The following is a 25,692-nucleotide window of genomic DNA, read 5'->3' as shown; positions in this document are numbered from 1 at the left end:
AAACCAAACCACCTTCCAGTTCAATCCCATGAGGTGGGCACTGGACGGGACAGGAGATTGTTCTGAATCACAGCCTTGGAGAGACTGGTCAGCGACAGCTGCCACCAAACATACTGTGGATGGCCACGCCCCCGTAGCACCTCACATAGCACAGAGCATGTGCAAAGTTACACTCCATAGCTCTTGGGTGATTGGAGTCACTCTCTCAAGAACCTCTGGCTCACTAGTTGTAATCCACATTGCAGGTCCAAATTCACCTCCGATTAGAGTTCAGCCCACTCTACATCCTCACCCTATTTAGTTTGATTTGCCAACATATACATCCCAGCTCTGCGAGTTTGGAATCCTGACTGCTACTTAATGCTTGCGTGATTCAAGTACTCCGGTTTCCTCATCTGGAAAACGAAGGAGACAGTTTCAGCAGCCACATCTCCAGCAACATGGCTGTTAACCTTTGGACACAGGTGGGCTGCCCACTGTCACGAACATCTGGCTGCCACGTTTCTACGGCTCGCTGACCTGGGTGTGTGACCCAGCTCTCCAGATGGTACCCTTGATGAACGGGCACACTAGCTAGCTCTGGGTTCTCAACTGGATGGTGTTTCAGCATGTTCCTTTAAGGGGTGGATGGGGGGGGGGGGGCAGCAAGCACTCCACAGCTTATTTGAGGGGATGCCCCAAAGGGATTAAAGTTAGTTCTCCTGGGACTCTGGTTAGCTTTTGCTGACTATTCTGAAAGCCACAGCACGGACACACTTGGCTCTCTGCTATTGGTGCTTGCTCTTCCCACTGTCTTCTGCCCTCACCCTGTGGTCCAATAAACAGGACTATCCCATCTTCACTTTGGACCCTCCCATACTATGAGCTAAGTAAACCTTCCCTTCCTGAGCAGCCTGCCTTGGATATTCCATGACAGTAGCATAAAGAGGGGTTGAGGGTTTTTTTTTTTTCCCCCTTTGAGGGTGTGATTCCCCTCCCCCAAGCTGACTAATTGCTGACTGCTCACAGTTGGTTTATCTTTATCAAGAGGTACAGACACAGTGTCCTGGGATGCTCTTTGGGAAGGAAGAATCTTGAGAGAAAGAGGACTGGGAGTGTCTCAGTGGAAGGCCCATCCATCTACAGCTCCTCTACCACCAAGACAGCCTGTTTCTTCAAACACCAAAAGCTTCCTGTTATTTCCCATGTCTGTCTGACTTCACACATAACAGCTTTGTGTTGAAATCCTCCCTACAGCTGCTTTCAAAAGACCTTTCTGGAACTCTGTGGTGGCAGTGCAGAAGCTGCCTCGAAGGCAGATATAGTCCATGTTGTTATTTCTTCAAGTCTCCTGAAAGTGTTAGAATAAAAGGGGAGCGAACGCTTCTGTTTGTCAAGAGGAAATCTATCTCTGTCCCCAACTTTGCCCCGGGAACCCCACAGGTTTCCTGAAGTTAAAAACAAACACTGGGCCCTGTTTCTACTCCTTCTGAGAATTTAATTCTTCCTTTAGTATAAATAAGGCAGCACAAGACACCAAGAGCCCCGCCGCTTTCTGCTTCGGAAGCAGTTTTGGGTCCACACAGGCCCTTGTGATCCCACTGAGTTCTGTATTTTTCCAGAAAACTTTCTTTCTCCCGGAAGCAATGGGGACGGGGTGGAGACCCAGGCTTGAGGCTTGGCTTCTGGAGACTGCTTCTTGATTGCTGGTCTCTCCTTTTCAAAGCACAACAGGATATGGTTGACGGTTGACAAAGGGGAAAGGTACAGACAATAAATAAGGTATTTGCCATGATTCTGGAAACAGGTCCCATGGGATGGGTGGCTCAGGGTCGTCGTGAGTGCCACCCATGAGCAGCCTGGAGGCCTGGCTGCTGCTTGCAGGGAGACTGGGAAGGGCTCACCACGCATGCTCAGTCTAACTTAACTCCAGCACGCCCAGGGAGCTTCCCACCTTCAGGTCAGAACAAACCTCCCTATCAAAATCAAAGGATGCAGAGGATTTGCTGAGGAAATCCCAAAGGCCCAGTGAAACCCACATGGAGAAGAGGCTCCCAAACCTCTGATGCTGGCCTGAAGTGGCTCTGGTGCCTGCCTGGGGCCACAGGCTCCAGCAGTGCAGAGATGGCCTCTCAGTCCTGGGGCTCCATCCACAGGACCCAACCAACCCTTGGTCGTCCCAGTCTGCACCCAGCTCGTTAGGCCCAGGTCATCCATAGGAGAGCATCAAGCCTCCCCAAGAAAGGGAGGGCAGTGTGCAGTGAACACCGTGAGTGAGCAAAGGGCTGGGGGTGGGGGCACAGCAGCTCACCCTGCCCCAGGACTGGGTCCCGAGGACAGCTCAAGGACAAGGCTGGCTCTCAACTGAGTCAGGCTGCAACCAGACCCCAGCATCCCAGGACCCAGGCTCTGTCCTTTGCCCCAGTCACTCTGTGTGTCAATTTCTCTAGATTGGCTTCCACCATTGGCGTTTGCCTCCCCACACCACAGAAAGGGAAGGGATCAGCTGTGGAGAGAACAAGGCAGGGTGAGTGGCTGCTAAGCTGACATTTATCTGGGTGAATGGCAACCACGGTGCTGCAACATGGCTCGCTGGTGTACCTGAGTGAGAAGTGTGGCCAGGAACACCACCAAGTACCTATGTCTGTTGAACAGGAGACACCAGCCATCTGGGGCCTAGAATCTCTACTGGCTCTGCTGTCTAATAGTATAAAAGACTCCCTGTCTGGCAGTGTGTGAGTCAGAGGCTGTGAACTGTTTACTCCTGTTGTTACCTGTGCTTCAAACTAGGGTGCTGGATCTTAACGTAGGTCCCTGAAAGCATTCCTACAATCCTCTGTTGATAGGACAAACAACATACATCGGACCTGGGATGCAAAACAGACTACACTGAAATCAGTATTTTCATTCTTTCCAACTCAGTGTCCAGTGCCACCGTCTTGGTCACGCATGGCGATCCAAAAATAAGCTGCAAAAGGATCTGTCCCCAGACCCAAGCAGCAGCTTTACCAACAGGCCTCGATGGCAGGAATGCAAGCCAGAGGGTCCAGCTGGAATTCATTTCTTCTACTCTGTAGGACCTGGCTTCCTGGCAGGCTGAGCTCCAGCTCCCTTCCAAGCTGCTGTGATCCCGGCCGGGGATGCAGAACCCCAGCCACACTTATGTGTGGGATGCTCTCCCTTCTGGCCTTCAGGCCCCGCATGGTCTACGGGATGGCAGCTTTAGGGGGCAGGCTGGCATGGTCGGTGGGCGCATGGAGGGAATACTCGCTGATGAGCGCCGGGGCGTTCTTGAGCATCTCATAGAAGGATTCCAGCGTGGCGCGATAGAGACTTCGCTGCAGGACAAAGGGCCGGAAGAGGTTGAGCGGCTCGGCTTTTCGCACCGCCTCAGGGAGTCCCATGGCCTCGGGCACCTTGCGATTGCCCAGAAAGAAGTGATGGAGCCTCTTCTCCAGCAGGCTCTTCTCCAGGAAGCAGAGCAGGTCGTGCAGGCGCACATCAAGCTGCGAGGCCTTCCAGTCGTTGGCTCTCCGGGAGAGCAAAAGGTGCAGCAGTGCCGTCTTCAGATGGTAGCTGTCCAGCCCGTTGGGGCCCGTCAGGCGGCTCTGCTTGGAGAGCAGGAAGGAGGCGATCTGCAAGCAGCTGAGGTGGCAGGCTCCCTCGGGCAGCGCCTTGGCTGTCATCCGGAGGAAGTGTCGCTCGTAGACAGCGAAGGACAGGAGCCATTCGGTGCTGGAGACGGGCATGCCACTGTGAGGCTCTCTGGGAAGGCTGGACACAAAGTACAAGTCTGAGTTGTCACACTGGATCACAGGAGTCAAGGTGAAGAGCATGAACTTTCCTGAGCGGAACTTGATTTTCAGAGACCCTGGGGTGTTGAGCTGACCAAAGGCGAGATCGAACTCGTACTTGTGGGCGATGCGGTGCCAGGCTTTGGTGAGGGCTTTCTGGAACCACTTCATGACCTGCATGGTGTCTAGGTAGGGGCGCTCTTTGGCACACAATAGGTCTTCCATCTCACCACCGGGCCGGGCCCCACTGTTCTTGCTGTGGAGGAGACATAGCATGTCTTCTCCAAGCTTGGTCTTGCCACAGATACAGCCCAGAGGGTCTCCATCAGCCCGGCCCACCTTGATCTGCCCATAACCCCGGCGGTCGAGGGGCACGGAGCGGTTGGAGCACCAGAGTTCTGGATAGAAGCAATAGGGCTCCGGAGGTGTGAAGGGCACAAACAGGTGGCATAGCAGGGGCCTGTCCACCTGCCAGTTCTCATACACGCTGTCCACGCCGATGAAGTCCTCCAGCTCCATGTCAGTGTCCCTATTGCAGAGGCTCCTCAGGGCTTCCAGGAGGTCATCCACAAAGCCTTCCACAAATTCCTGGGTCCGGGCGACGTAGGCCGTGGAGCCCCGAATACACCGCTCGTAAAAGTGGCCCAGTGTGGCCTTATTGGGCAAAGTGAGACCCCGCAGTGGGGTACTGCCTGGGCCAGGGAGCTCGTCCTCATCGCTGCCCGGGCACTCAGGCAAGGGCCCGTCCTGGTGGTCCTGCCTCCACACCTCGATGATCAAGAAGAGAATCATACAGAGAGTGCTCCAGAGGTCCCAGGCCGAGCGGGCCTCTGGTGGCTGCTGGCCTTCCTCCACCATCTGCTCCAGGGCCTCCTTCTCGGCCGCCAACTGGGCCACCTCCTCCTCTAGGCGGAGCTGCTCTAGCTGGAGCTTCTCATGGTGTTCCTGCATCTTACGGATGATCTCTTCTTCGTTCTCGGGGACAGTGGCATTCTCCCGGGGGAAGAGCAGTGGGTGGTTGATGATGGCTGTCACCACCACCAAACACACCCGGAAGAGCCCCATAGCCATGGTGGAAGCTTTGCTGAGGAAAGAGAGAGAGAGAGAGAGAGAGAGAGAGAGAGAGAGAGAGAGAGAGAGATGCTGGTCACATCTGTGCTTCCCTCAGGCTCACTTCTCCCTGGACCCTCGCACCAGTCTCTACTCCACAAAGGCAGCGACTGCCTTAGTTCTTCTCCCACCCAACCCTGTTGAACCATGCCACCCCTTCTCCTGCTTCAGTCTAGCCTCAGAGCAAGAACTCAAGGCCTGCATCTGTGCTGGACCTGGCGACAGCGCTCCACTGACGCTGGGAACCAACCTTTTCTTCTTCCAGGTTCTTATTTTTAGCATGGGTGAGATAAATCTATACCCCAGCTCTAAGGGTAATACTAGAACACAGGCCCCAAACAATGGGACTACTGTAGTCCCCAGAGCAATTGGCTCTGTGATGGACATAGAACCTAATGTGAGCCAATAGGAGACAGATGTAGGATTTGCTAGGACCAATGGGAAGAAAAACTCAGCCTATTCTTAGGACTGTCAGATAACAGGATCACATCTGCTGTGCTGGTGGCTCTCTAGTCATGTGGGAGGGAAGCCTGCTGGAGAAAGAGGCCAGCACAGAAGTAAGTAGACTCCTAGATCTTCTATGTGTGAAGCCATTACTTTGGGCTTTTGAAGGTATATGGGTAAATAAGTTCTTTTTCTGTAAGTTAGGTTTGAAAAACTCTATCACTCAAAATCAAAGTATTGTGAATCACACATCCCCTTCTATTCTCGTTGAATTCTGCCCAGTCAATATGTTTTTCTTTTGATAGTAATGACGGGCAGGTAAGAATGAATGACAGGTTCCAGGTACAGGTAACAGTGGCTCACAAGTGTAATCTCAAGCACTCAGCAGGCAGAGATTCAGAGAGTCATGGTTCAAGGCCAGCCCAGGAGAAAATGTTAGCAAGATGTCATCTCAATGCATATGTTGGGCATAGTGGTACTTGTCTTTCTCCCATTTACTTGGGAGAGCATAGGTAGAAGACTCTCAGTCTGAGGCCTACCCTGGACAAAATATTGAGATGGCACCTGAAAGATAACTGAAACAAAAAAGGACTGGGGGTGAGGCTCAAATGGTATAGTGCTAGCAAGTGCAGGGCTCTGAGTTCACACCCCCAGTATAAGAGAGAGAAAGACAAAGAATAAGAGGTTCCGAAGTTAACTCTGTCACTGAACAGCCTCTCGGAGCTCAGGTTTCTAGATATGAGAGGAGAGCCACCATATTTCATGGGGTGGGGGTGGTCAGTGTACTAACTTCTCACCAGGCATCAGAACTTTAACTCTGACATTCTGTTTTGAATCAAGGTCTCACTATATAGCTCCAGCTGGCCTTAAACTTGGGATCCTCCTGCCTTAGCCTCCCGAGTGCCAGGATTACAGGTATACACAAACATGCCCAGCCTTAAATCTGACTTCTTAATTGTGAACTGAAAAACTCGATTCCCTGAAGAATAAATGTGTTTTCAGGCTTCAAGTGACTTGGGGGTAGGGGGATGGGATAGGGAAGCTAGCCGCTTGCAATCTTTGCAATTCAAACTATGCCTCCTCCTCCAGACCACTGGCTATTGCAGCCCCCTGATAAAAATGCATAGTAATAAAATAATAAAAATGCAGTCAGAACCTGCATTTTAACACCACCCACATTCAATGTGTTATATTACAAAGAGTTTTCTCAAGCTTACCTACGGGTTTTGTTTTACAAGGAATAAATTGTAAGTTTTAAATGGTCACCATTCTGAGTAGTGTACTTAAATCTCATGCTCTTCCAGTCCTTCCTGCAGGGACATGAACCATACACCTGTCCATCATATCCTCTTTGTGTATGGCTCCCCTTCCATTAGTCACTTAGTAGTCAACCTGGTTATCAGATCGACTCTTACAACCTCACAGTGCTTATGGTCAGAGCCTACTATTTTATTTAATTATAGCCCCAAAGTGCAAAATAGTGTTGTTGGCAGCTTGGATTTGCCAACAAGAAGCAATAAAGGGCTCCCTGGATAGGAAAAGATAAATATATTTTCTTTCTTTGGTTCATTCATTCTGTGTGTGTGCGCGCGCATAAGGGCACTAGAGCTTGAATTCAGGACCTGGAAGCTATTCCTTAGCTCTTTTGCTTATGGTTGATCATTTTAGCCACAGCTCCACTTCTGCCTTTTTTGCTGGTCAATTGGAGGTAAGAGTGTTATGGACTTTCCTAGTTGGGCTGGCTCCAAACCATGATCCTCAGACCTCAGCCTCCTGGATAGCTAGGATTACAGGCATAAAACACTAGCACCTGGCTAAGATGAAAGTTCTTAAGGAAAAAAAAATCATATGCCAAGCTAGCTAACATTGTACATTAAGAAATAATCTTCTGTGAAATTGTGAAGACAGAAAAGAAATTCGTTAGCTCTGTTGTATCCTAAACTACAAAATGGATAGACACAGTGTGTGATCAGTGGAGGAAGTTAAAGTGGAAAAGTACTAAAGCTGTGTACACATGCACAAGAAAAACAGTGCTTTCGGAGTTCAGAACTACCAGGGGCGTCTACGAAGCATTGCTCCTCAGATAGGGGGGCACTTACCTATAAACCTTACACTATACTCAGGATCTCCTCCCTCCATCCCAAGCAGGAACCTTGGGGATTAACAACCAGCCAGCCTGGGGTCTCAACAGAGAGAGCAAAAGACCAATTGCTAACCAGTGAGGACCTAAGATGATCAGATAACACAGGGAACCCAAAGGGCTTTTTCCATCATCTAAAGCAAGCCAACACTTGTTTATAGGAGCTCCATTTGTCTATGGCTTGAATCCCTGACCTTGAATTTGCACAATGAAATTCATGCCCAAATGGTACCTAGAACCAGAGGTTTCTCACTAGGCAAGGATACCTTAGCAAGGTGTCCCCAGCAAGATGCATGATGTATGTAGACACCTAAGGTGGCTGCCAGCTATTCTTGGGCAAGGCTGCTGCTCACATGTGATTCATCCAGCCCCACCCATCCACAGCTGGATGTGTCAGCAGGATCCAAAACAGATGGAAGAGGTCTAGCCACTGGGGAATTCAAGCAGAGACAAGTTCAGGCTCAGAGGTGAGGTAAGAGCTCACAGGAACAGGAAATGGAGGACAGGAGAAAGTGGAGGAAATCAGACTGGAAGAGGGAGGGGTGTGTGTGGAAAAAGTTCAGATAGCCAGCTTTCCATCCCCAAGCCAAGGAGTGGTATGATGGATAATTGCTGAAACAGATCAAGCCCCGTTTTCTACATTAGACAAATGGCAAAATGGGTTCAGTCAGGGTGGTCTGAGGCAAAGCTGAGATGGCAGATGCACATGGATTGGAGGTTTAAGCTATAGACTGATAGTTACAGAATGCCAGTTAGGAGACAACTGGGGGTTGGGAGTCTTTCTGGGCAACCACCTTTTGACCAGTCACTGGGATACCCATAGCAACTCAACCAAGGAGCAAGTCAGTTTCCATGACAACCAATGGAGAAGCTACATACCCACACCAAGCCTCAGACTTGGAAGCCCTTCTCTTTGCCCAGTAGCTTTCAGATGTGTAACATGTGTGTGTGTCCCCTTATCAGCTAGAGGTGGGCAGGCTTCTTGTACTGGAGTAAAGAAGGTTCAGAGCTTGAAATCCGGGGTTAAAAAGAAGGACTTGGAGGAGACAGACTAGGCCAGAACCTCACCTACGCCTTCTGCATATAACCTTGGAAAAATCAGTCAACTCCAAACTGTAGTCTCTCCAACAGTCAAATAGGAAGAATAATATCTGAGGCTGAGAAGCTCAAATAAGCTAATGCACATGAAGCCTTAGTGAATGTTCCCTGCTTCTTAGCTGTCATTAGGGAATTTTCTTAGCAAGGGGTAGCTGTAATGGGATGGGATTATACAAAAGTCCTGGCTGGCTGGGGGCTGCAGGCATCCCCTACGAGGCATTCTGGCAGGACCCAGGCAAACACTAGTGATGGGGTTACAGACAAGCCTAGTCAGGAGCACCAAGGAAACAAAGGTTTTGGCTATGGACCCAGCAGACTTGGCTTTGACCTTTGCGCGCTTTGCTGCATGATCTCGGGGGATCACTTAGCTTCGCATCCTTACCTGGGAGGTGTTCGGAACATTCCTTCCTCCACAAGGATGTTTGGAAGGTCAAGCGGGAGAACACTCTGCAGGTACTTTGCATGGTACTTGGCCCACACAACTGTCAGTCAGCTCCTTTCCCCTCAGCCCTGCCCAAGTCTAGGGGGTGTGGAGGAACCCATGCTCAGAAGTGCTTTGAGTGCACAAAACTGTTGTTGCTGTTCTTTGGCACGTGGTTCCTTCCACCCTGCCCCGCAGCCTTCAGAGCCTGGGATCTTTCTGCAGGCTGGGAGTTCCCGCTGACTCACCTCCACTAAACCATTACCCGCCCCCCCCCCCCCACTGCCTTTCTCAGGTGTCGCCTTCCTTACTCCTCACTAAACTCTTCACAGGCCGGCTGGCGGCGGCAACCCTGGGGATAGGGCAGGAGGGCCAAGCTGAGTTCAAGAACAGACGATAGCCACTGAGTGTCCACTCCAAGGGGGGCTGGAGGCTAACTCTTCCCAACCCAGTTCATATGGACCACTGCCCTTCGGTGGCCCTGGGCAGAAGGTGGGGGATAAGTGTGTTCTGACACATGGAACAGGTGGGACAGGTAGCTGGAAACCTTAGGAGCTAGGGAGAGGTATATGTGCATAATACCCCTCCCTCTCCAAAAGGGTGCCTTTCCCCCAATTCCAAGGACATCTCCCTCTGCTTCGTCTAAGACATCAGGTGATGGTCTTGAGAATACACTTGGGTCCCTGGCAGGCTTTTGTCTGCTGGCTAGGAAACAGACAGGAAGCCTGTTGAATTCCCCTCCACACCTACCTCGCCCACAAAGAGGGGTAGCTCATATAGTTCACAGCTAAATTTAGCCTGGCAAGGAGCCAGCCCACAGGGCTGCAGAAGCTGAGGGAAGAGGGCGAACTCTGGATGCCCAGGAGGAAGGTTGCAGGGGGTGGCCAGGACCATGGCCTTATCAGACTTTGACCATGAAGCTGGACAGAAGTTATAGGCCCTGCAGGAGAAATCTCTGATGGCTTTTTACTGGGGTTACCTTACTTCTGCTCTCCCATCCCCCCAAGCACTCCTCACCACAGCTTCCTCCAACTGAGTTGCCTAAGCACCACCACACACCCATCTCTTCCCTCAGCGAGGATGCACTGGGCACAGTCCACAGTGACCACTGTAGCCTTTCAAAGGGTGCTTATGATCCCTGTTTTGGGTTAATCAAGATCAAGGAGCTAAGTCACTTTCTAGTCACATGATCAGGAAGGCCACAGCCCGTCCTCCCATCTGCCCCTGGCTGCAAAGGCCATGTTTCCTACCGCAGGACCACAGTAGCAAAGCACCTACAGGGCTCAAGGAAAAGGCCAGATGCCTCAGAGCCACAGTGAGCGAACTGTAGACTGAACCTTGGCAGTAAAAGCATTATAGTCCATGTGGGGAGCTAGCCAGCCACAAGCTTTGCCACAAGACAGCATGAACACTGAGGCACAAGAGGCAAAGGAGGGAGAGCTTTACTTCCCTTCATTGGCTGACTGAACTTCACCACAGGAATGCCCTCCTGGATCCATTTCTCACTGATCCCCAAGCAACAAGCATCACCTGGAACTTTGAGTGTGTGTGTGTGTGTGTGTGTGTGTGTGTGTGTGTGTACTAAGGCTGGAAATCAGGTCCTGGGCGCTGTCCTTTAGCTTTTACACTCGAGGCTTGTGCTCTGCCACTTGAGCCAGCATTTTGGTGTTTAATTGGAGCTAGAGTCTCATAGGCCTGCCTGAGTTGGCTTTGAACCATGATGCTCAGATCTTAGCCTCCTGGGCATCTAGAGTTACTGGCAGGGGCCACTAGCACTGGACTCCGGGAACTTGTTAGAGATGCAAATTTGCAGGCACAACCCTAGGCTTGCAGACCAGCAATTCCAGGAGTGGGGCCCAGTTTCTGTGTTGTAGAGAGGCCTCCAGGTGGTTCCTGAGCTCACCTCTGAATCTGAGGATCATCCGGTATTCCCCAGCAGTGTGCCTGCGGGGTGGGAAGGAGGGTGGGGTTCCTGCAAGGTTACAGCCCAAATCTAGAGCACTCCAGCCAGTCAGGTACAATTAGCTCTGCTAATTACAACTGAAACACAGCCCTGGCATTCCCTCCAGAGCCCAAAGAAGCCAGCTGACACTTTCCTTCCTGAAATGAAATAAAGGTGGTGGCTGATGGCTAAGGGAGGCTCTGAACCCAGGTCCAGTGGGGTTACTTGGGTCGCTTTCCCACTGACCAGGTTCTAGGACTTCCGAGAAATAAGTACCCAAGGGAGATAGAAGTGCTCTAAGGAGGGATGGAAACCCAATGAACCCAATGATACTGGCCTTGTGCTGGAAGTTTCCCATCTCAGATAACGAGGCTCACAGTTATTTGGGCAAAATAAAGCCACAGACGCAAGAAAATCAGAGTTCGTTCAGAGTTGCTGGAATGGAAGCGAAGGCAGGGCTGCCCTGGAGGGTGTGGCGGGAGGCCGTCGGGGCATCCTTCGTGTCTACAGGTAGGCAACACCTGGGTTGTCTGGTCTCTTCTCTGTCCTCTCTGTACCACTCTGGGAGGCAGTGAGGAACTGGGGGAGTCCCAGTAGCTCTCACCACCTGAGGGCATCTTGTGGTGAACATGGTGAATAATGCCCACGAAAGCCATCCAGTCCATTGTCCCCCCAAGCTATGTAGCTCTTGGAGAAACAAGACGTGGCGCAGGATTGGTTGAGATCAGAGCCCACATTGAGTCTGAGCCCTTGTCCCTGCACAGCCACCACCACGGCATCTCTGGCGGGGACCTCTCTTCACTTGCACCCAAATGGGAACAGGGCAGTCTGTGGGGGCTGGGAAACCTCCAGTGTGTGTGTGTGTGGGGGGGTTGGGTTCCACAGGCCACAGGGCCTAGTAGAAGAGGGAGGGACAACGAAAGGAGGTGAGGACAGAGGAAGGAAGAGGCTGACACAAAATGATTGAGAAAGTAGTAAGGGTGTGGTTCAGGGCCTCTGGGCACCACTTCTACTCAGCATCCTTGTGCCACTAGTACCCTCTACCTCACCCAGCCTGCTCCTTCTCATGCCCTCTTCCTGTTCCCCTTCCTAGGAAATGGGCTGCAAGGCGAAGTGCCTCCAGGAAAAATGGGTGTAGCGGTGTGGAGCACAGGAGTGCAGAGTGCTGGGGACATGGTCCCCAAGATGGCACACAGTATCACCTGCAGTCGAGAGCCACCACATCACACATAGCCACAATGGTGAGACCTCCCCCTCAGAGAAGCCAGTAAAACCCACACATTATCAGAACGTCTCCTCTTAAACGTGCTGGCTACTACTGCAAAAAAATCCTTCCAAGACAACGGTAGCCCCATGCGTTACAGCCTCATGTCACCCAGAGCCCGTGAGCCCCTCGCCTGGCAGCGCCAGCCTCTCCCCTCCAGCCCACTGCCTCTGCCTCCAGAAAGCATCCTTCCAGACTCTTCTCACTCCTACCCACTCTGCAACCACCCAGCAAACCCACTACCTCCGGCGTCCTAGATTCCGTGCAACGCCCTGTCTCCACTCTTCTCCCCAAACCCAGATCCCAGAGCTCCATCCCAGAGCCTCCCGTCTCAGTCAGCCCAGCCACCACCCTGAGAAGGGTGCTCACAATCAGCACGTGAGGCTTGACTGGGTGCCAAGCCTGTGTAAAGACCAAGATGGTTTCTGTCCGCCCATGGCCCGTGCAGAGACTACAAAAGCAGGGTTATGTACCAAGGTCAGCTGGGCACTACTGGGTAAATTCTGTGGTCCCAAGGATGGAGTCCCTCGCCCCTCTGTAAGCCAGGGGGATGTGAAACAGAGTGGGATAGAAAACAGAGACAACACAGGGGAGACCCCTGTCCACTTCCCCCCTTTCATCCAACAAGCTAGCAGGAAGTACACACTGGTGGGAAGTGGCGTGTGTCTACATGTGGAAGCTGGCTGGATGCCCAGGAGCTGCCTGTCACACTGTCAAAAGAACTCTTAGACCAGGGAGGGGTTTCACAAATGTCACCAGGATGCCAACCTCTGCTCTGGACTGGGGTCATGAGAGTGGCCAGGCAGCCAAGTCACAGGAAGGACAGCAGCTTGGACTCCGGTGACTGTAGGGGGGAAGAGCCATGTCCTTCCTGTTCCTGATGTGTGTCCCACTGAGTGAAGACTGAAGGATGGCAGGTCAGCCACTGATGTTCAGGAAGGACAAGGCGTCCCTCTGTCAAGTGACCTGCATGACTGTCCAGCAGGCAGACCCTGGTCCATAGACATCAGAGACTTTAAAGTGATGATGGTGAGGTGGCCTGTGGTAGACTGAGGGCGGCTGGGTGGGGGAAAGGAGACAGGAGGGAAAAAAAGCAAAGTGTAAACCAGACACGAGGACAAAGATGGGCATTCCACTGCAACCGCCTCAGTCCTGGCCTACATCCCCATTCCTCTGGCCCATCTCCTTCAGAGAATCTCAAATTCAGGAGTCAATGTGAGGGGTGAATGGCAGCCCTGGAAAAGACGTGTCGCTGCATCACCCAAACCCTGCGAAGGTGACCTGATTCAGACAAAGGGCCTTCGCAGATGTGTAAGCATCTTGAGATGAAACTATCCTGGATTACCCAGGTGGGCCCTAAGTCCAATGACAAGTGTCATGAAGACAGAAAGAGCTGGGCAAGGGAAAAGGTGGTGCATGGGAGATGGGAGGCAGATGAGGAGCAATGCTGTCCCAATTACCTGGAAGGATCCCTAGAAAGCAAGGGCCTTCAGAGGAGCTGTGGTGCTATGAATACCTTCATGTCAGACGTTGGGCCTCCAGAACTGCGAGAAAAGAGCTCGGTTGTTTTAAGCCTGGTTTGTGGTGATTTGTTCTGACATCCCTCAGAAAATGGATTTGGTCTCCATGTACAAAGTACCTCCTCTTCCAGGCAGCAAATCAAGACTTTCCCCTTTTCCGGGGGTTTCTCTAGTCTCCCCAGCTATCTCCGCTCAGGCCACTGCTGTGCACCAAAGCCATGGGACTTGCATGTGAGATGGAGCCCTTATATCTTGGCTGGCTGTTTCCCAGTCACTTTGGAATCGGAGACTCAAAGCTCTGGTACCCAGTTCTCCCCCATCCTGTTCTCAGCTCCACCATCCAGATTTTCCCTTTCCCACTTCAACAGAGTTGTAAGTCTGCTGTTCAGGTCAGGGCCTGCCCCTAAGTAGCTTCAGGGGCCCCTTGGTTCCCTCCCTGCTGGGTTATCTCTGTTCTCTGAACACCTTCCCCAACATTTCATTTGTTCCCCATACCATCTATGCATAACTGCTAGCCCAAATTCCACTTGTGCAGGCTCATTGCAAGCCCCTCCCAAGAACCACTTTTCAGTGAGCTTTTGGGGGTCCCCCTACCATCTTCTAGCTTCTGAGATGAACCCAGCTTTCTTGAAAGGGGCAGAAGCACAAGGGGAGACATACTTATGAAGATTGCATATCTGATGCCTTTGTAGTGTCCCAATGAGTAAAGGCATCCTACAGATTTTCTCAGCTGGTTCCCTGAGTGGCTTATATCCCGGCCTTGGTGAGGGGCATGGGCCCTGTCTCACAGGCAGGAGCCCAAGGAGCTGATAGGCTGAGCAGCTTGCTCAAGATCACAGCTCTATCATGGCCCAGGTCCCACCTTGGTCCTCCTTCAGCTAGCTGCTGTCAGCTCCTCCAGGAAAAGGGCAGAGCCTTCTTTGTCTCACATTCCCTGGCATATACCTGCTCACTGTGCCAAGGATCCATGCCATGCTGCGGACCCACAATTCACACCAAAACATCATTTGCTGAGTGATGACTTTCCTATAGAGCTGCCCGGGATCTCTTAAACCTAAAACCACAGGCAGCTGTGAATCATGGACACACCCTCATTCACCATTTTCCAGACATGTACTGGCTTGGCTTGGGTAGAGGAGTCCATCAGCTTGTGGGTTCCACCCTACTCACAACCTACTGGTATAGCAGAACCATTATGACCCACTTTGGAGCAAGGCATACCAGGGGTCTCAGTACTGGTGGCCCTGCCTCTCCACCCTGTATTCTGCACACACCCTCTCTCAGAGCAGAGCACCAGCACTCCAGGAAAACCACACAGACAGGGCAAGCTGCAGGGTAGAAAGATCCAAAAGGAGGGTGGGGGCGAGGGGGGGGGGGGGGAACACGCTCGCACACACACGAGTTTTGGGCCTGCAAAGATCTAAAACCTTTTTCACCTTGATAAAGGGGAAAAACACAAAATGGCAAGCGAGAGGCCAACCCAATTGTAAAATAAATAAATAATTATTTACATGCTTTGCTGGAATCCTAGCTACTCAGAAGGCTGACATCTGAGGTTTACAGTTCAAAGACAGCCTGAGCTTGCTCTTATCTCCAATTAACCACCAAAGGCTGGAAGTGAAGTTGTTGCTCAAGTGATAGAGCACCAGCTTTGAGTGAAAAAAACTAAGGGACAATACCCAAACCCTGAGTTCAAGCCTCAGTATTGGCACCAAGAAAAGGAAGAAGAAGAAAAAAAAAAAGATCGGTGTTCAGCCGTTTTGCCTGGCTCTGCTACAGGGACCCACCTGCTAGTCAGATCAAACCAGTTCTCATCCCTGGAAAGCACAGAGCCAGGACTGGAAGGCTTGCAGCAGTTAGCAAAATTGCTCCCAGACTCATCTATGATTACACAGTCACACTCCCTGTGAGTTCCTCCAAACAAAACAATGACAACAACGTACAACCCCATCATTTTCCAGCCACTGCGATGCATGGGCTCTGCCAAGACTGTGCCTGGCACATAAATGCACGGATCCAGGACTGGTTAGCAAGCAGGCACGGTCAGTGTCAAGTTCACAGGTTCACTTGGACAGGACATCCTCCTGCCCTCAAGGCTACCCAGATACAAACAGCCTGAAGTTCTTCAGCTAAGAGTGTGAGAGCCTGTGACACTACAGTAGTTAAGGGATAAGACTTCAGTCAGAAGGCCTGGGTTTGAGTTCTGGTTCTGTCCCCAGCTATGGCACATGCAACTCACTCCATAGCTTTGTGCACGACAGTGAGGTGGGACACACTGTCACATGGTGCACTGGTGTCTCTTTCAATAAAGAGATTATCCTGGTTACAATAAAGATTTTCCTGAGGGGAAGGGGGTTGACCAATATTCCAGAAGCCCCTCAAGAATTCTGGAGACAAGCTGGACACGTGGTTCAAGTCGTGTAATCCCAAACACTCAAAGAGAATGAGATCTGAGTGAGGATCTTGGTTTGAAGCCAGGTCAGGCAAAGAAGTCCATGAGATTCTCATCTCCAATTAATCAGCAAAAAGTTGGAAGTGGAAGTGTGTCCAAGTGGTACAGTGCCAGCCTTGAGTGGAAAAAAAACAATAAGCAAAGAGCCTAAGGCCCTGAGTTCAAGCCCCAGTGTGCAAGGGGGAAACAAAAAGAATTCTGGGAACAAGCTAGGCAACTGTGGCTCATGCCTATAATCTTAGATACTCAGGAGGCTAAGATCTGATGATGGCAGTTTGAAGCCAGCATGGGCAGAAAAGTCTGTGAGACGCTTATCTCCAATTAATCAGACCAAAGCTAGAAAGAGAGGTAAAGCAAAAGGAGTAGAGCACCAGACTTGAACAAAAAAGCCAAGCATAAGAGGACAAGGTCCTGACTTCAAGCCCCAGCCTGGCACACATAAAAAAGAATCCTGGAGACAAATGACTAAGTTGTCTCTTCTACCTCCTTGTCTTCTTCTGAAGGTCACAGATACCAAGATGGAAGTGTGGTGACACAGGAAGTTCCACAACAGCCTCCCTCCCTCCAGCCAACACCAGCAGCCCATAAGGGGCTCTGTCTATGTTTGAGGCAGTCTGGGGCTCCATGAATGTTTGCTGTAACTTCCACCAGTGGAAAGTCCAGGATGAAGTCCATCCTCAACACTTTCTTCCAGCTTCGACCCCTGCAGCTAGAAAAACCAAGTGCTAATGGTGCCAAGAGCCATGGGAAATGGGAGCAAAGCTCCCCACAGATGTAGCCACAGAGTCCTTCTGGTCTCCACAGGCCTCAATTGTTGGCCAATATACATCAAGAAAAAGACTCAGGATTGAACTCTGATACGGGTTTGAAGTAAAACCTTTGCCTGCCTCACCTCTTGACACCACCCATTTCTTTAGTATAGTTGTGAGGAAAAAAAAAAAAACTCTCTTTTTTATCAAAATGTGTAGCTTTGGCTTAGAGGCCTGGCTCTTGTTAGGGAAAAGAACTGCTTTGGGGTAAGAAAGGGTTTTTCAAATCAAAGGTTATGTCTTAAAATGGTTTCAAGATGGAATGAAGACACATCTCTGTTGGAGATGTAGACTATTGCAGAAACAGCAGAGGGTGTGGGTATATTGTTAGTGTTATTTCAAGGGCACCTTATGTAAACATATTTTAGCCTATTCAAACTAGCCAATCATGAGCAGATTGGGAACTTGAGCTCAGCCAATCTGAAGAGAGGGGCGGTGCCTGCTGCATTAGGGACTCATAGAGGGGCAGTCTGCCTGTTCTGTGTGCTTGCTTGCCAGATTTTTGGCTGATGGGACACCCTTCTGCAGAACTTTGTCTTGCTGAGCCAATTCTCTACTTTCCTGTCTTATGGTTGTGACTCCAGTGGCTCTTGGAGAGCATATTCATAACATAATGCACTGAGGCCAGAGACAGCAAAGTCTCCCTTTCTGGAGAAAACAGGACTAACATACTTCAGGAGGGTTCAGTACATAGAAACCAACACAGATACTGGAGGCTTAAGCTTTGTGCTCAAAATGCTTTTTTTTTTTTCTTTTTTGGAGGGTCTGGGAATTGAATTCAGGGCCTTGAGCTTGCTAGACAGGAACTTGAGCCATGCCTCTAGCTCCTCTTTACATAATTTTCAAGGTAGGGTCTCATTTTATACCCAAGCCAGCCTGGGCTGTGGTCCTTCCCACTGTGCCTAGCCATTGTGCCTCTCCCCTAGCCAGGATAACAGGTTTATGCCACCGTGCCCAGCCACTGGTTGAGATGGAATCGCATGAATTTCTGCACTCAAGCTGGTCTTGTACTGCAATGCCCATGTCTCTACCTCCCAAGTAACTAGGATTACAGGCTTGAATCACCATGCCCAACAGTATGCTCAATGCTTTATGTTTATTTATCCAGGTGCTTACCTCCATTTATAGATAAGGAAACCCAGTGAGGCCACTCATTCAGTATCCCAGAGCTGAGAATCAAACCCAGAGACTGTCTGGCTCTCAAGCCTACAAGTTTCCCATGATGCTCTGATACTTGACGACCTCCCTTCTATGGAGCATGTATGCCTGTGGTCTCGACTTCCCTGTACTGTGTAGGGACAGGTAAGGGATGATGACAATCTAGATAAAACTTTGGCATGAAGAAAGGAGAAGATCGAATGAACTTAGGAGGTTTCATCCACCAAGAGACACTGTGCCTGGAGCTACATGCCCTGGCTTCTCAGACAACAGGAAGAGCCATCCTTCTCCATAGCTGATTAGGAAAGAGGAGGGAGGGGTTCTCCTGACATTGGGGGTGGGGGCATACTGCTTTGGGATGAGGCATCCCAGAGGAACTAGGAGGAATCAACTTAGGGTATTTGGAGGCAGGATACAGGGGTGGGGCTCAGATACACAGCAGTCTAGCTCAACTAAGTCTCAGCAAACAAAGGCCCCTTTTATGAACTTTAGGCGGGTCTCCTGCCTGCCTGAAGCTAAGACAGCTATTGAAACAGGCTCCCGTGAGAACCACAAGCCAGGAGTACATAGGTCTGTACCAACAGGCCAGGCTCAAGGAAAACCACCTCTTTCTTCCTCCTTTGATGCAAGTTGGGGATCTGTTCTGTCTCTTTGGCATGTAAACTGTGGGCTCCTTAAACAATGGTGTCCAAGCAGATGGCCAAGGCAGTAGACAGGAGATCTGGGCTTAAAACTTGTGTCTGCTGTTTTGAGATGCTGGACAAATCATGTTCCTATGGCTTTTTTGAACCTGTGCAAAGCTGGGGCAATTTTCTACCTTGAGGGGCTGTTGTGAGCCAAAGTGACAAATGCATATGAAAGCAAGAGGGTGGAGTCTGCCCAGAACAGACTCTCAGTAAGTAAGGAAGCTGGGTGTTCTTTTGATAAAAGCTCTGAAGGGATCGAGAACCACTTTTGTCAATAAACACATAATCCACAAATAGTCTCCACCACGAAGGACACCCCAACTTTCCCTGTAACCTTAATAATGCTATGTGAATATAAAAGTCTGGGCAATTACTTTAGCTGTAAGTGTACAGGATATGAAACGAATGCTCAGTCGCACCAATCAGAGAACTTGACTCAAGTTGAAAGACAAGGTGGTTTCCATTCTGACACTGTGTAGAGAAAGACCTGCCGTGTTACCTCATTTTCCACCTGGTTAGGGGTGGACTTCTGCCCCAGAACTTTTATCCCTGTGGGGGCTCATGGCAGCCCTTGCTTGGAAATCCAGCAGTAGACATCACCTAAGGAGATGTGGCTGGAGCCATGGGTTGCCAAATCAGAGCATGAGGATTGCCCAGTGGTTTCATTCTTGTGCCCAGTGCCATCCTCAAGCTATCCTCTGGATGGGATGCATGGCTATCATTTCTAACACCACTTCCAAAATACCAAGCACATCTCAACCCCATCCAACTTCCTGCATGAACTACCGGAGATGAAAGGATTCCATATGTTCAGTTTGCCTCATGGAGAAGGGAAAGAGGACCACTGAGGCTGAGACAAGTTTCTCCTTTTCCCCTGGGGCAGATTCCACACAAACCGAAATGCACTGGGACCTAAAGCTTCTCACAGGGTCCTGCTTATCACAGGGGCTCTGCCCATGAAGAGGCCCCAGAGTAAGCACGTGGACACACTTGTTTTACCTTTCCATGGGGACATCTGAGAAAAAGCCTCCGATGGTTGGGCCACAACTGCTCCAGCCTACCCTGCCCCCACCTCTCCTCACACATTCAGGGTGCAGAAGCCCCACAGTGGGTCACCTGGCTCACAGAACGGAAGAGACTGCGGTTGTCAGCACTGTACTCTTCCCCTCTGGCAAGCCCAAGGTGGAAAGATCCTATCAACTGACTCCCAGCCCAGACCTGGTGACTAAAGCCCCCACTCCATGGCCTCTCCTTTCCCAACCTCAGAGCAACCCACCAGGGAAGGCTACCCCCTCCAAGTCCCTTTCCCTTAACAGGTAGCTTACAGTTGGAGCTGGCCGATCCTCCCCTTCTGCCTTTCGTTGGGGTGTTGCATGGGGCAACAGTGGAGCTTCCATTCTGATGATGTCATAGAGTGGGCCATGTGGATGTAGGGGAAAGGGCTCTCTAAAAGTAAACCATCAGGAGTCCTGTCCCACTTAAGAGGACCCTAGAGACCTCTTGGAGACTTTCCCAGGACCCCTGTCCTTTCCAGAAGCCCTCCTCCAACCTGCCTTCCACTCTGAGGGTCTGTTCCAGGCTGTGCTTCCAGCCAGACTCCCCTCTGGAGTGGGCTGTGCCTTGAGGACCAGCAGCTTTAGCCTCAGCAGTGACTCAGCCCTGAACTGCTCAGTGGGGCACAGAGGATCTTCTTTTGTTCTTTGGGCACATCCCAGGTCTCTGTGGCCTTGCTCTTTGTCCGGACCTCAGAGGACAAGGCATTGGCTTGCTGTGAATGCCCAACTTGACAGAGCACACCGATCCTTGGCTGTCTGAGTGCTGAGGAGCTTAGACACGAACCAGTCCAAGGTCTGGGCCAGGCACTATACTCAGGGCTTTCTATAAGTCATGCACCTTCTACCCTCCAACAGCCCTAGGTTAGATAAATTATTCCCATCTAACTGAAGATGAAATGGAGGACAGGAACAACCTAGGGCACTTTCTCAACTATGGAGAATACCCAATTATTAGGTAAATGGAGCCAAGAATTGTGTTTCACTAAAAAGGAGCTTTCAGGGGGCACAGGCAGAGACAGGAAGAGCCCTTTGAATCCCAAGTCTAGCTAGCCAGCAGGTGGCCTGAAGCAAAGGAAGCAGACACAGCCAGAGGCCTCTTCATTCCAGGCTTTACGGGAGTTCTACATAGCAGTCCTGGACTTTCTCCTCCCCGGGGCTGCAGGGCTAATCAGGGACCTGACTCTGAGTTTGGCTTCCTCCCATCCTGGTCACCTGGGCAGATTCTTGATTGGCATATACCCCTGACTCAGTGACCTGGCTCTACAACCCTATAATTAAGCCCCCAATGCAAACTACACAGATGGGATCTGATGCTTGCAAAGCAATAAACAAGCAAACAAAATGAAGAAAACAGTCTACACTATGAAAGAGTAAAGGGAGAAACCTGGGCCTGGCAAACACTGACTGCCCTGAGTCATAAGCCAAGGAGATGTACACAGCCCGGGTGGCCATGGCACTGGTCTCTTGGAAGGAAAGCTCTCCACTGGTGGCCAGAGCCTGTAATAGTGGACATCAGCACCCCTCACCTGTCTGGATGGTTCTGACCCTGGATGTGCCAAGCAAAGTTTTCCCATGAAGTTGGCCCAGGATGCAGAGAACAGACGAGGAGATGAAATCAATCCGTGGAATTTCACAAAATCTTCTTACAGACTAACACACTGGCAGTCTGACTCTTTTGGAAGTTTTCTCAGGGTCATCTATTAGCTTGAGTCCAAACTAACAACTTCAGGAGAAATTGAGTTTACATGTGATGAGATTTATCAAGGGAAAGAAAGAGAGAGAGGAAGAGAGAAAGGAAGAAAGAAAGAAATCACCTCCCGCGCAACCTGCTGGCACCAGTCGCCATTTCAGAGGCCTCTTGACTTCCCCGTTGGTGAGAGTCTGTGGGGTTTAAAGTACCTACGGACAGCATGTGGTGGTTCAAGCTTGTAATCCCAGCTACTTGTGAGACAGGAGGATCATGGGCTAAGGTCAGTCCAGGTGAAAGCATGAGACCCCATCTGAAAGATCACTAAAGCATCAGGTTTCATTGTGCAATGGCTAGCACTCTGGACTCTGAAAGATAACTAATGCAAGAGCTGGAGTGTGGCTCAAGTAATAGAGTGCTTGCCTAGCAAGCCTCAGGCCCCGAGTTCAAAACTCCAGTACCAGCCCTACCAAAATAAATAAAATGTTCATTCCAGCTCATTAAGTATAACATGAGATGAGACACAGGTTGGAAATGAATGGATTGTCTATTCGGAGCTACACAGGGAGTGTTGGGAAAGGTTTCCTGGTGATCTTGGGAAATGCTCCGGATGAGGAAGGAAAAGGGCAGCAGGCTGTGCTGTCTCTGCTAGTGCTTTGGCTCCCAGTGGAGACTCTGCCTAGGTCAGGACCAAGCCTGTATCTGTCACCGATTCTCTGTGAACCACACCTAGGCAGAACTTACTCATCACCCTCATGCCAGGCCATAAACTGGATCTGCTACCTCAGAATGTCCAGTATATGAAGAAGGAAAGTCATCTGAAGCTTAGGCTAGGCCATCACAGCTGGGCTTTTCTCTTCGCTTCTCTCCTCCAGCTAGGCCAGCTTCCCATCCTTCCACAGTCTGGGTTGAGAGCAGTCATTTCCTCCTTTGACAGCAAAAGTACCAGGCAATACCTTTTCCCTCTTTTCCATAAGGGTTACCACTCAACCAGCTTTGACACTTAACCTGCTTCTTGCTCTGTGAATGCTCAGTGACTGGGACTTGACTTCTAGTCTCCACAATAATTGGTTATCAGGGTTCCTACAAATGTTCAGCCAGTGTACTGCTTAAGGGCATAGGAGGGCTGAGGGAGTGAGGATGAATCTCTGCTACTTACTGGCACAAAATGTCATCTCATCTTCTTGCTAAGAGGGAGTGCCTTATTCCAGTTCACAGGAGGGACTGAGAAAGCTAGAAGCAGCCCAGGAGAAGACAACAGTGCTCAACATTCTCACAGCTCCAGCAAGACCAAGCTGAATGGACCCTGATTCTTTGGAGCACTTGACTGCCTCTTTGCACACTTCTTCAAGACAGCCCTGCAGGCTTGGTCCCTGCATGCTTTTGGATGGCACCTGTCTCTGCTGACATGGATGGCTAACACACTGTCCACTGAGTCTCCAATGGTTGAAACTTCCTTCCTGTGGTATGCTGAGGCACATCTGTCTTAACCAGTGAGTGAGTCAATCTCTGAGGCCAGATCGTGCAAGTCTTTCCTTTTTTTTCTTCCAGTTTCTACCTGAAGATCACAACTGGGTCCCTTGTCTCCTGTGCTTCTCATCCCTGGGGTACACATGATCATTTCTCCATTCTCCCACACATACTAAACGTTCTACATCTCCCATGCCTTCTCTCTGGACAAGTTTCACTTGATGATGGTAACCAGCTACTGTACCCCACTGACACAACCCTGCTCTGTGGGGTGCCATGCTCTCACTGAGTCTGTGTACCTTTTTGATCAAAGAGGATCTCCCCCTAACCCTTTTCTCTTTATTGAGCCCAAAGGGCCCAGAAATGGAAAAATATAAAACCAGGTACCTGCCAGCCAGCACCTCAGTGGGCAATTATCTCCCCAGCTTTTGAGGTGCTCCTGATCTTCGGATCAAAAGTTCACCCACACACCCTCTAGGTTTCTCTCCTGCAAGGGCAGAGAGGCAACAACATCTGGGATGATAATATCAAGTTAAAAGTTCAAATATTTGCTTCCTCCCCTCCTCCCCTGAAAGCTAGAACTTGAAGTTGCTGCATATTTGAAAATTACCCAGCTACAAGATAGCAACCCAGGAAAAGCTCCGCACCCAGGGAGAGAGAGCAGCGTGGGTAAAACTACTTCACAGTTGCCCACAAGTGGAAAATCTGAGGGCAGAATGGCCAGGAGCAACAACAACAACAACAACAACACACACACACACACACACACACACGGAATTAGCAAACAATGAAAGCCACTTGGGCACAACAGGCTGGACTCAACACAATCTATTGTTATTAAGGAGGTGGTAGAGGCCTGGGGAGCAAACCCAGCAGTGCTAGCCAGCCCCTTTTCACAGCGAATCTGGGCAGGTGACTGGCTGTCAGTCTCTCAGAGGTAGAATTGGTTTGTAAAAGGCAAGAGCCTCAGTCAAACAGAAAGAAAACAACACACACACACACACACACACACACACACACACACACACGACCCATAAGTGATTATTCAGATATCCAGATGCCACCATTATTTGGTCCCCCAGTACTAGTTTGAAAGGGGTTCCCCCCTTTACCATGCAGAGGGGCAAAAGGCTAAATGACACTGCTGGCTTGCGTCCATCAAGTATTTTTCTCTCCTGCTGGCATTTTTGGTTGAAGACCAGAGCGGTTTGGATGGGGAGGCTGGCCTAGGGTTTCTGGTCCCTTCACCTGGAAGCCAAGACGCCTCGGGCACTCGGGATGCCTGTGGCTGGAGGATGGCCCGAGAGCGGAGTTAGAAGTCCGTGGCACAGACCATTTGCGGCCCCGCGTGGGGTCTGCTCTAAGCAGTGTTGGAAGAGGAAGTGGCGGGGGCTTCCTCCGGGCCCGAAGCCACGCACCTTCCTTCCCCACGGCGACAACCCCATCGCCCGAGAAGGCGCAAACTTGCCCAGTCCAAGTCCTATCCCCCAAAAGGGCAGCGGCGGCTGCGGAACGAGGGCGAACCCGGCTTAGGTAACCTGGGGTTACCTGCACTCGAGCTCCGGCGAGGAACTCCGAGGCCCGCGGCGCGCACCCCGGGGCGCAGAGGGGGCGCGGAGGGGGCACGGAGGGAAACCGAGAGGCGCCCCGCGCCCGCTCCGCGCGCGCACACGTGCTCGGACTCCCCTAAGCCAGCCTCCCCGCACCGGGATCCCACCCGCCCCCCGACCCCACCCGCAAGGGACCCGCACGGCCGGCCCGGCGTGGCCGCCCCGCACTCACTTCCCGCCCGGCCTCGGTGGCGGAGCGCGCGCGCAGGTCCCGGGTCCGGGGCTCCGTGGGTGGCCGGAGGCTGCCGCGGGCCGACGGCGAGGGACGCGCGGAGAGACGGAGGCCGGATCCCGCCTCCTGGCTGCCAGCCGCCGTCTACTGAGCTCCGCAGTTACTCATTTCCTGGATGACAAGGAAACTTTTTCCTTCTTGTAAGAACAAAACACCCGCCTCCACTGGCGGCCGCCGCCGGAGCTCCTTAAGGACGACCAGCGGGTTGGGGGGGGAGGTAGGGAGGAACCGGGCCTGGGGTCCGCCGTGGAGATCGGCCCCGGGCCCCCCCTGAAACTTCAGGGGAGACGGCAGAATTAGAGAGTGACTTGTCGGGAGGCGACGGGCCCACGGGTGGACGGTGGGGAGGGTGGACGTGGAGGCGGGGTGGACGCCCTTAAAAGTCGGGCTGGGCGGCGGAGCGGAAGGGGTTAAGGCACTGCAAGCCTAGTGGCGCGGTTTACGAGTGCCGGGATGCCTGGGGCCGCTTCTTTTGTCCCTCGGAAGAAATGTAAATTGAGACACAGAGCTGGCCTTTTGCTCTTTTGCTGAGAAAATGGATTTAAACCCTTTATGATCCCCGAATGGGTTGTCCCCTTTCTCCCTGAGCAGCCACCTGCAGAAAGATGCTTCCTTTTAAAAATTATTTTTTCTGTACATGGACTACAGGAAGGGGGAGAGGGGGCTTGAACTAGGCACTGTCCGTTTGCTTTTTCACTCAAGGCTATCGCTCTACCATTTGAGCCACAGCTCCACTTCCAGCTTTTGGGGTGGTTAATTGGAGATCAGAGTCTCACAGACTTTCCTGACTAGGCTGGCTTTGAACCTTGATCCTCAGAGCT

At 51.2% G+C, this 25,692-nt stretch overlaps 1 protein-coding gene across 4 annotated transcripts; it reads right to left on the bottom strand.

Moving 5' to 3' along the window:
* Nucleotides 1-688: 688 nt before the first annotated feature.
* LOC125346078 (inositol 1,4,5-trisphosphate receptor interacting protein) lies at nucleotides 689-24,958 on the bottom strand. Of its 4 annotated transcripts, none has more exons than XM_048338302.1 (2): nucleotides 24,812-24,958; nucleotides 689-4,857 (listed from the first exon to the last, which is right to left on the bottom strand). In XM_048338302.1, exon 2 carries the CDS (start codon nucleotides 4,842-4,844, stop codon nucleotides 3,186-3,188), a length of 1,659 nt encoding a protein of 552 aa, XP_048194259.1. In that variant the 5' UTR covers nucleotides 4,845-4,857; nucleotides 24,812-24,958; the 3' UTR covers nucleotides 689-3,185. The 4 variants fall into 4 exon arrangements, with proteins under 4 accessions (XP_048194259.1, XP_048194261.1, XP_048194258.1 ...); XM_048338304.1 differs by lacking the exon at nucleotides 24,812-24,958 and adding an exon at nucleotides 23,417-24,050; XM_048338301.1 differs by lacking the exon at nucleotides 24,812-24,958 and adding an exon at nucleotides 16,648-17,782.
* Nucleotides 24,959-25,692: the final 734 nt, after the last annotated feature.

This window comes from Perognathus longimembris, chromosome 2, assembly GCF_023159225.1.
Source record: "Perognathus longimembris pacificus isolate PPM17 chromosome 2, ASM2315922v1, whole genome shotgun sequence".
NCBI lineage: Eukaryota > Metazoa > Chordata > Mammalia > Rodentia > Heteromyidae > Perognathus > Perognathus longimembris.
The sequence above is the reverse complement of the archived record's forward strand: the minus strand, read 5'-3'. Positions and strand labels throughout refer to the sequence as shown.